This window comes from Anarhichas minor, unplaced genomic scaffold, assembly GCF_050575085.1.
Source record: "Anarhichas minor isolate MPS153535 unplaced genomic scaffold, ASM5057508v1 ptg000027l, whole genome shotgun sequence".
Lineage (NCBI taxonomy): Eukaryota > Metazoa > Chordata > Actinopteri > Perciformes > Anarhichadidae > Anarhichas > Anarhichas minor.
In genome coordinates this window covers 22,156,432-22,167,500 of record NW_027466473.1, presented here as the reverse complement: position 1 = coordinate 22,167,500, position 11,069 = coordinate 22,156,432, and the positions used below count along the sequence as shown (strand labels likewise).

General features: G+C 41.7%; 1 protein-coding gene and 1 long non-coding RNA gene across 8 annotated transcripts in view; one reads left to right on the top strand and one right to left on the bottom strand.

The window, feature by feature from the left end:
- Positions 1–10,890, bottom strand: part of LOC142960203 (uncharacterized) — an 11,825-nt gene extending 935 nt beyond the window's left edge. The window contains exons 1-2 of the long non-coding RNA XR_012956296.1: positions 7,137–10,890; positions 1–6,358 (exon numbers count right to left, since the gene is read on the bottom strand). The exon at positions 1–6,358 is cut by the window's left edge and continues 935 nt beyond it. This is a non-coding gene — a long non-coding RNA (uncharacterized LOC142960203). The remainder of the gene's footprint in view (positions 6,359–7,136) is intronic.
- acsl6 (acyl-CoA synthetase long chain family member 6) overlaps positions 1–11,069 on the top strand; it is a 74,127-nt gene that overhangs the window by 56,844 nt on the left and 6,214 nt on the right. For all 7 annotated transcript variants that reach the window (XM_076101897.1, XM_076101898.1, XM_076101900.1 and 4 more), the window contains 8 exons: positions 1,581–1,613; positions 2,108–2,159; positions 5,030–5,103; positions 5,202–5,279; positions 8,163–8,297; positions 8,986–9,120; positions 9,851–9,946; positions 10,696–10,768. In XM_076101897.1, coding sequence (XP_075958012.1) covers positions 1,581–1,613; positions 2,108–2,159; positions 5,030–5,103; positions 5,202–5,279; positions 8,163–8,297; positions 8,986–9,120; positions 9,851–9,946; positions 10,696–10,768 — 676 coding nt within the window. The remainder of the gene's footprint in view (positions 1–1,580; positions 1,614–2,107; positions 2,160–5,029; positions 5,104–5,201; positions 5,280–8,162; positions 8,298–8,985; positions 9,121–9,850; positions 9,947–10,695; positions 10,769–11,069) is intronic.

Here is an 11,069-nt window from a genome sequence, read left to right as displayed (position 1 = left end):
ATCACACTGGTTCCCTCCACACAAAAACTACAGGATTCTTCCTTTTCAATTGTGGATTATTGCAGAAAATAAACTCTGCGGCAAACAAACGTTTATGAAACTTGCTTATGTTTTGTTCAGCAAGATAATCTTCACAAATGAAGAACACTCTATGATTGTTGAAGAGTGATGACAATCAGCAGAAGTAAAAAGCTAACGTTAAGCTATAAAGGAACTACACCGCGGTCACGTGACTTCACGTCTCCACCACTAAGCTGAAGGAGGACAAATGTTCTAGTGAGGACGTTTAGTCGTCTCATTTAGCCACTCGTTGGTAACTTCCTTTTTAAGACACGTAAACGCTTCTAAATTCACTGCAGAGGTTTTGACTGACCTATTTCATATCGTAGAACAAAACACTTACATCTCTTCAGCTTGTGCTAAACACAATCTATCCAAAAACACATTAAAAAAACACATTGACTTTGAGAGGAGGGAACTAACTCGTTCCCTGGTTTTAGTACTCATTCCTGCAGCTCTCTATTACATAGAATAAAAAAAACTACAGCGCCAATGTGTTAATGTTAATGAAGGAGTGTGTGAAACAGTGCGGCAGTTTGATGTGTTCTACATTAGAGATCTATGGCACAGAGGAGGAGGATACATCAGGCCAACATGGTTGACTTTGTTTGTTGACAACAAACAATGAAAACAAAAATATGGAGTATATATCACCTTGTATGAACTTTGAAAATAATGGATTGGAAGTTGTCTCAACAGCTGAACATCGAGTCAAAACAAAGTGATGTTTAGATTTGCTCAGCACACAATCAAAGAAACCAAGTTGTTTGTCATGTTCGGTGAGATCTTAATCTAATCCTCTCCAGCTCTACACACACACACGCACAGACAACATGATGAAGAACAACACAAGCGACTGTGTTGTTTTATCAGAGAGATGGCTAGATATCTCCAAAACTAGGCAACCCACACCAATGTAATCTAGATTGAATATCACTACAGGTGAAATATGTATATCAAATATGTATTTTTGATTTTGGGGTGAACTGTCCCTTTAAGATAGATGTCCTTTGTGTTCACATCATAAAGACAAAGAGCGACAGAAAGGAGAAAAACACTTTTCATGCTTTAAATAAACAAGGTTTTTATAGCTCAGTGAGGACATTCCACTGAGTTGATTCACAGGAATGTGGCTGGCAGTCACCAAGTACATAACTGTCATATTTCAAGAGTCTGAACTGTGCAAGTGTGATAAACAGATGCCCGGCTCATCTGGTTTACCAGGTGGCTTAAAAAGAAGTGAGGAGACTTATTGTAAATGGTCACGAACACTGACCTACAATCACAAAGTCAAAGCCTTCACAAATACAGGCGGGTTATGTAGACGTTCTCTTCACAACCACAAATATTCGGTCTGGCTTTAATTTAGAAAATGTGATGACATGACTCAGAAAACACTCATTATTCAAGGCGTCATGGAAAATAACACAAAGGATGTGTCTGATAATGTCATTTTGATGTCACTTGTGCATAAAAGTCCACTAGTAATAATTGTTTTCATGTTGTTTTTAATCTTTCAGGCTCTGGGCAGAGAGCACCACAGAAGACCTACAGTAAGTACTGATTGAAGAGTCCACTATAAATAGGGAGCGAAGCACTGTGTAACATTAGACTTAAATACCTCAACAACTATGAGATGGATTACCACGACATTTTGTACAGACATTCATGTTCCTGTACTCTGTGTCTACTGCTCATTAGGAATCGTTAGCCTGCACACACACCAAACTAAGATTGTGAACTTGCTTAACACTCTACCTTTAAAGATTAAAACAATGAACAATGAGTGTTCAGCCCCGAGCCTCTGGCTACTGGGTCATTAGCCAGCTTAGCAAGTATTTACTCTCCGTTTAAATTCAGAGAGAGAACCACTTTTTTGCCGACATGCTTTTGGGCAATTTACACATGGATACTGCACGTACTCTTGTTTGTACGATGACAGAGAAAGGGAACCGAGCCATTTGATGTAAATACAGGTCGCTGTCGTAAACGTTGATGAGTAACATGGAAATGTCATGCTCTGACTGATGCTATTTTGTCTCCACAGCCACCAGCACCAGACGACTTATCCATTGTGTGTTTCACCAGTGGAACCACAGGTAATAATTGTCTAAAATCGTGTGAATAACGTGCATTATTTGTGCCATTCAGAAACATGTGCAAAGCAGTTAACAGTATCAATCAGTATCTCTTTAATCCTGTTACTGTTACTATTAAGTTTTGCATAACTTACAGCCTGTTAACAGCTGTCAGTTATGCATGTTCATCTTTTAATGAGAAATAAGAAAATACAGCCTAAACAAAGGAAAGCAACATCAGATTTGGTCTCCATTAAGTATCAGAAAATGCACAAAAAGAGCAAAACATTTCACAAACTGCACCATGCCAAGTCAAGGAACACACAGTGTGTCCCAATGTCATTTGGCAAATACCACACCTTTAACAAGGCTTCCCTCGCTGACGTCAAGCCAAGCTATTATTTCAGCTTTATACCTGCTGCACCTTCATGTATACAAAGGGCCAAGTTCACTGACCTGCTGCTAGTCATGCTCTCTGACTCCTGATCCAATATACTCTTTGTTGGTTATGTATTTATAAGTTTGAAGAGATTATTTGACCACATATAAAGATGCAGAGATGCAAAGGTCAGACTTTCTGACAATATGATTGCACATGATTTATGTGCATTATTTATGTAACTCCCTGGGTTCTTTTGTGTTTCTATGTGTATCGCCATATCATATTGTAATGTCTGTAACTATGGGGAGTTGTGTACTGTACTGATGACTTGTGAATGCAGCATCAGGAGTGTACATTTGGAGTGTACGGTGTTAAAACGTGGCTTGATTAATTTTACATGCTACGATGCTGTTTGTTCCATTCTACCTCTTATTAGCCAATGAGGAAGTGCCATAAACCTGCATTCTCTCTAGTGTCCACCAGGGGGCGACTCCTCTGGTTGTACTGAAGTCTATGAGAAAATGACTCTACTTCTCTCTTGATTTATTACCTCAGTAAACATTGTAAACATGAGTTTATGGTCTCAGTCTCTAGTTTCAGGTCTTGTTAAATACAGCATGATGTTCATTTAGTACATTACAGCAGGCTAACGTCCGTATAAACTAAACCGGCTTATGTCAAGCCGTGCTCTCACTGAGGTGAGGTTCTGCAGTACCGACTAAAACGAGCAGTAAAAGATCAACGTTATGAAGCGTAAAGAACCAGAGTAACTTCGTGCTTCATGCACACACTCTCGTCACAGCGTAGGACAGCACATTGCTATTGACTGACAACTTTGTTTGGCTCATTTTCTTTGTAACCGGTGTAGCATGAAAGCATGGTGGGATTAGTAAGCTAGCTCACTGGTGTACATCTGGCTAGTTAACTAGCTTGCTACTTCCTCCATGCTTTAATGCTACGCTGGTTACAGAAAAGAAGACCAGAAGCAGCACTGGGTCTAACAATCCCTCTCCCTCAATACCCTTTTTTTCTTGGCATAGATATGATCATCATTCAGTAACTGAATACTATGACCATACAGCAATAAATATCTAAATACATTACTGGATCAAAGTCTTCCTTAGGTTGAGGTCTCTTGTAAAACATTACTAAAAGGAAACCACAAGACAAAAGTATACAACATTTAAAAAATTACATTAATATCAAGTAAGCACTTTTGATTTTTGTAGCTGGAAGTGGAACAAACACTCCACTCAGAGGGGAGCATGAAGGAGAAGCATTTTCTGTAAATGAATGCTGTTTCTCCACAGCAGCACAGTGACCCAATGCCCTCTTTTCATTACATAAATCCCATCAACGGCGCATGTCATGGAAAGCAAAGAGGGCGGTGCATTGGTGTGAGTGAGGAAGCCTCGCTGTGTTTTTTTTATTTTTTTGGGGAGGTCTTATCGCACAGCAAACAGACAGGGAGACAAAAAGGAGGTCGTGTGAGGACACACTGGTGTCAGTTTACAGGAGACCGCAGCTGTAGCTGCACTGAAAACGCTGCCGCCTGCTGGCTGTCAGAGAGACCTGCAGCCGCTCCAACACGGGTTAACGTTTCAACACATCCCCTCATTTCTCGAGAATTCCCTCTCTGGTTGTTGCAACATCCTCCTCGTTTATAGCCGTGGGAGTCAGATGATACGTCTGGAAAGAGGAACGCTTTATGACAGAGTCATTGCTTCATGTGCACCACTGTATGTGTAGAAATGACATGACAGTTACTGGGGACCCAAAAGAAGTTAATTTTAGTGCGGTGGGAATTACCAAAGACACATGATTCAGATATTTCATTTTTCACACTGAAAAGGCTGTTTTATGTGACATAACATAACATTTTCCACTCGAAATGATGTTGGCACGTGTCGGCTAATTTCAGTAAAATATTTATTTGAACATGTATTTATAGATTTCAAAGGCAAATGAACAACAAGAGACAATAAATATTCCTAAATTTAGTTAAATTAGTAATTCGTGTGTGTGTACACACATGCTATCCGTTAGTGCAGGTTTTAAAGTGTGCAAATAAGAAAGGAATTGAAGAGGGAGGAACAATTATTGGAGATCACGTCTCACTTGAAAAATATATTGGATTAAATGACATTTGTTTCCCCCTAACTCATGCTCTACCAGTCAGCCGCCTGCAGTTTCTGTCTCTGCTTTAAGAATCACACCTGTTTGTTCTCTGTTTAACTGCACAAAAACACACAATAACAGCTCCTTTGTTGAACGTGAAATGAGTGTACACTTCTATGGAAATATCATACATATCTGATTCCTTTGTTGGTTGTGTGATCCTCTGGCAGGTGAAGGGAATTTCATTAATGTGTGTGTGTGTGTGTGTGTGTGTGTGTGTGTGTGTGTGTGTGTGTGTGTGTGTGTGTGTGTGTGTGTGTGTGTGTGTGTGTGTGTGTGTGTGTGTGTGTGTGTGTGTGTGTGTGTGTGTGTGTGTGTTCTGCTTGCACAGGGAACCCAAAGGGAGTCATGCTGACCCATGGGAACGTGGTGGCAGATTTCTCAGGCTTCCTCAAAGTAACAGATGTGAGTCTTCATTTTGATACTTTAAGTGGTTGTGTTGTGAAATGCTTTTTCTTTATTTTAATCGACATTGTTTCCTTTCCTTTTCATCCCCTCTGCAGAAAGTCATTTTCCCCAACAAAGACGATTGCCTAATTTCCTTCCTGCCGCTGGCTCACATGTTCGAGAGGCTCATCGAGGTAAATAAGCCCAGCTGGCATCGTCACCGCTGACCACAGGAATGAGATAGTTATGTGTTAGGATGTCAGCGGGGGCAAAGGGAGGATCTAAGTGACTGCGAAGGTGGGCGTTCATCTCAGAATGTTTAGTGTGTGGGAGGCAGAAAGAGGAGGAATGAGGGAGGGAGGGAGAGGCTCTGTTTTCCCTTTCCATCTCCTTTCCTTAAGTTTCGATTTCCAACTCTGATGATGAATGAAAACCTGCCTCTTACAGCCAGTGGTGGGCATGTTGCATCATTTCCTAACCTGATGAAACACACACACACACACACAAACACAAACACACCCTTACATGCCCACAGGAAACCACGTTATCAAGAAAAAATCAGATTAGGAGCCCATATTTACATATTTACCCATTTACTATAATCAGATTTCTCCTCTTCATTCTGTTTCTTTTCATTGTTTCATTTGGACCGACAGGCTCAGTGGTGAGAGAGAGCACCATCTGCTCTCACAGAGCCTGACGTTTACTACAAAGACTCTACTGTTCAACTGTGGTAAAAAAGAATTAAAAAGAAAATGGTATTTTCAGTTAGAAGTGTTTTTCCTGAACATGCCCTGGTGTCAAAAACAGATAGGAAAACCTTTTAAAGGATCAGTTTCTTTGCTGTGAGTTTTGGAGAGATTTTTTGGGAATATATGTACTTTGTCTCTCCATTTGTAAAAAAGCTAATTCCAGGCTTTATTCCATAAATAAACCATCAGTCACTCTCTAGATAACAAGTGTTCCTCTGACATACAACAAACACACACGCACACAGTGAGATCAAAACAAACACCAGTTACATCAGATTATTTAACGGACCTTGATTTTCAAGGTTTAACGTTTCACAAACAGAACTCATTTTATAAACTAAAAGGTTTTCGTGCAGAAGGAAAAGCTTCACACACCGGTAGCTGCTAGCTTCAGTTTATTTCACCCGCTGTGGGGTTTTAGTTTCCCCGCCAGCTGTTTCCATTGAAGTTGTGACCAAACGGCAAACAGAGCCGTTACCCTCCAGACCTCCGACAGAGTGGCGGCTGTTTTCACTGAGAATCTGTGAAGCCAAACATTTGTCAATCAAAGGCTCTTGGTGCTTCGACTTTTTCGTCGTAGAATGTGACATCAAACATTGAGATGCTGAGATTTAATGTTTTGTCTCTTAAATGAGCTTTTACACAGCCGGGCAGCGGGGTTTTGTCGTAAAATATGAATATTACGCATTATATTTCTTATTGCAAATAAAGACATCAACCAATCACGTTGTGTGGAAACGGGTTGCGTTTCACCTAAAGGGCCTTTCACACAGAACGCGACAAAGACGATGCTGCGTTCTGAAAAACGTTAATTCAAATTTTTTAGAATTTAGAATTAGGTTTTTCGCAGCGTCGAGCAAAGTGCCGGCGCTCCACGCTTCAACCCGGCTGAACTTTGGGGCAAAGCGCGGCAACAACAATAAGGAGGCCCCGTAGTCCGAACCAAGACGGGAAACTTTATTACTGCTTTCAACCTTAAAAAGGCAGCAATCTTAAGTTCTTACCTTTCACAATAAAAGCCCGAGGCATAAACCATTCGCAGGCGAGTTTTTTGTATTTTCATGTTGTGTATTTGTCACGTCGACGGTGCGTAAAGTCTTGCCAAACCTCTTTTTGATTCTCGGTAATTTGGAGGTATCGTTATCTCATCAAGATATAAATAATATAAAGATGTGTGGGCGTCATGTGCCATGTGTGAACCAGCATGTTTTTTTAGCCAGAGGCGTGAGACTCACACACAGGAAAGCACCCAATTTCTCTAGAAAGAAAAGAGTCTCACACACACACACACCCACACACCTCCATTTACGGGGGTACCAGTGATGTCTCAATCAGAGGCAACAAGCAGGGCCGACCTGCGACCTCAGATGGCCCCAGGAACAGGAACAGGGTCCACACACGGTGCAGGTTTTCTCTCTCCCGCTGGCTTCAGGCTTCTGAGGAGCAGCAGCACCTTCACTCTGATATCATGAGTCACTTTCTGCTGCCGATGACTTGAGTCAATTCTCCGTGATCGCTCATGTTTGTTTTCTTTCTCGTGCTTCAACAAGTCCAGTAGAGTGTCGAGTTTAGGCAGTTCACCTCATTTCAGTTCACTTCAAAGGCCCCAAAAAACGATGTAGTCCACCTTTTAGTTGTTAAGAAGATGAAATCAAACATAGAAACTAGTCATTGGAAGTAACTATTACATTTACTCAAGTACAGTTTTGAGATACTTATACATTCTTCTTCTACTTAACTCAATTTCAGTGCAACTTTTTACGTCACTATTTATCTGAAAAGCTGGAGTTACAAGTTCAGATAAAGACTTTACATTAAAAAGTTCAGTAGTGCTAAAGATTTTGACCACATAGAGAAATAAAATAGTTGTCACATCACATGCGATCTAGTGGTAGTTCCTCTTTCTGTGTGTAAATTTCACACCAGTGCACAACAAAGTGCTTCTAAGTTTACCACTAGTTCACGTATTTGTGAATTCTTATCCAGAGCAGCACGATTACAATAGAGTCCGTTTTTATACAATATCCACCAGATGATGTTATATTTTCCTCTCTTTATTTTGTCCCTAATGCACTTTGAACTATTTTTTGAATAATTAATTCCCATGAATTTCTATCATCTGAGTGACAGTTGAGTCAGTGTTGGGATCTAGTCTGCAAAAGATAACGTGTGTGTGTGTGTGTGTGTGTGTGTGTGTGTGTGTGTGTGTGTGTGTGTGTGTGTGTGTGTGTGTGTGTGTGTGTGTGTGTGTGTGTGTGTGTGTGTGTGTGTGTGTGTGTGTGTGTGTGTGTGTGTGTGTGTGTGTGTGTGTGTGTGTGTGTGCAGTCGGTGGTGTACTGCCACGGGGGACGGATCGGGTTCTATCAGGGCGACATCCGTCTCCTCCCAGACGACATGAAGACCCTGCGGCCGACCATTTTCCCCGTGGTGCCTCGACTGCTCAACCGCATGTACGACAAGGTGAGAAGAAACTGATGTTTGCTTGTGCTAAGATTAGATGGTAAAATGAGATAGAACTTTATTAATCCCAAAGGAAATTAACAGAAGAATAACCCAAAAGAAGTCACTGTGACCTCACGTCTGTCCCATTCTCTCGCGATATCTCAGGAACCCTTTGAGCAAAACGTCCTCAAACTCATTAGGATGTGATGAGATTGAAGTGATGAGAAACTGGACGACGAAAGTCACCGTGACCTCACAGAACACGTTTTTGGTCTTAACTGAATAATGAATAAGCTACATATGACAATTTGGACAGACGTGGATGTAAACTGTTAACTGGTTGTCGCTGGCAGACAACCAGTTGAGTCATGTTAAGATGTTTGGCATCTGCCATCCGGCGGCGTAGCTGTGGCCTAGGGTAAAATGAGGTGTTGTTTTTTCCATGACTAATGTATTTGAAGTCTGGATTCCTCAGAAATGCATGTTGTGTAATAAAACCCTCTTTATTGTAAGAGAGATTTGTTAGGAAGAATAATGTGAGAGTTTGGTTCTTGCGGTTATGATTTGTGTGACCTGCCTCCTGATCATCTCGGGGCCTTTTACATGAATAAATAAAGGTGCTTTCAACAGCTGGAACAACAAGCGCTTGTCCCCAACCTAAAAGAATTCAAATAAAAAGTGTATTTTGTCTTGGTCTCCTCTGCAGATCTTCAGCCAGGCCAACAGCCCGCTGAAGCGCTGGCTGCTCAACTTCGCTGCTAAGAGAAAAGGTGCTGAGGTCAGCAGCGGGATCATTCGCAGCGACAGCATCTGGGACAAAGTCTTCTTCAGTAAGATTCAGGTAAACAGCGTTTCCTCTCCCCATCTCAACATAGAGTGCTCAGTGCATTTTGGAAAATAATAATAACAATGTCGGAATGATGCATCTCGTTACTGCTCTCCAGGCTTTTCTTAAGACTGTTGGTACAAGTTTATGTCACACCTTTATGTTACTCACCGACTGCATCATTTTCATATCCGCAAGGGAAATTAGTTTAAAAAAAGGTTTACCAAAAGGATTAGATTTCACCGTCAAACGTGTGGTTAAAGGGGCGACCCGCTCTACGCACCGAGCCACAGACACCTATTTTACTCTTGATGATAGCGACCTGTCAATCACAGTAAGCCCCGCCCTAAAGCATCCCCTGCTTCATGGTCTGTTTGACTCTAAATGGACCATAATGTACTAAATGAACATCATGCTGTATTGAAGAAGACTTGAAACTAGAGATTGAGACCATAAACTCATGTTTACAATGTTTACTGAGGTAATAAATCAAGAGAGAAGTAGAGTCATTTTCTCATAGACTTCTATACAACCAGAGGAGTCGCCCCCTGATGGACACTAGTGAGAATGCAGCTTTAAGGCACTTCAGCATTGACTTCACTTGTTAAAACCGGAGGTTGCCGCCTGGAATCCAATACAAACAATAATTGATGAGATTGTTTTTTTTTCTTTATAAATATCATAATAGGAAACATTAAAACATGAAGACCCCTCTGTATTGATTCTGTGTTTCCTCTGTCTAAAGGCCAGCCTCGGAGGACGACTGAGGATGATTATAACAGGAGCGGCTCCTACCTCGCCCAGTGTCCTGGGATTTCTCAGAGCAGCTCTGGGATGCCAGGTAAGACACACACACACACACACACACACACACACACACACACGTTTACATGTATTTATATTCTTTGAGGAACCTCATTCACATAATGAATTCTTTAGGTCCTAACCATCCCAGCTACATACCTAACCCCAAACCCTTATTAACCAAAACCTAGTTCTAACCTTAATCCTAAAACTAAGTATAAACCCTCAAACAGCAAACGCAGACTGGCCAATCACATCGTAGCATCGTTCAGCTCTGACCAGGGTCCGACAATCCGTTGTGTAATAGTGATACTCATTACCTGGAGAGGTTGGAAGAAGATGTACGTTTCTACATTAAAAACCTGTGGAGCTAACATTAGCAACTACCATTAGCTCTTCTATGCTACGCTAGCTACAGTACTGAAGGTATACTGGATGTAAACACATGCTGCTTTAGCTTCTTAATGATTGTAACAGTGAATAAAGAGCTCATCGTCTTTACAGAAACACTGTTGTTCCTTAACTTCACCGTCTTCTGATCTCCAGGTGATGTGGTGGTTCACTTTGACACTGTGATCTGTAGCTTTAGCTTCTATCTTTATCTTTTTAACATGTTTTGACAGTGTGGTCTCCATGCTAACGTAGCTCTGGCAGCTTGATGAAGTAGCAGCGGGGGGTGGGTCTTAGATAGGTACATATTCTATGTGCAACCAGCATGCAGTACATACAAAAACAACCTCTCCTGTGTGTGTGTGTGTGTGTGTGTGTGTGTGTGTGTGTGTGTAGGTGTACGAGGCATACGGCCAGACAGAGTGCACAGCTGGCTGCACTTATACCACACCTGGAGACTGGACCTCAGGTGAGTGTCAGCGGTGATGTAACAGGCCTAGTAAAAGGAAGACAGATCCTGACCTCTGAACTTGTTCACGTGACTGGGGCCTCAGTTCAAAGGTCTTAAAGTGAGAGTTATGACTTAAGGAAACAAACGCCTCCCATGCTGGTGATAAAGTTTAATGGAGGTCAAGATAGTCTGTAAACTGTGATAAGTGAAGTCCGTGAACCCCACCCTGATATGAACCGCGGGGGTCACAGCCGCTCAGATAACGACGTGACCACTAAGGTTTTAGGGGGGGGGAGTGCAGGGCGAGAGTGAGTGGGCG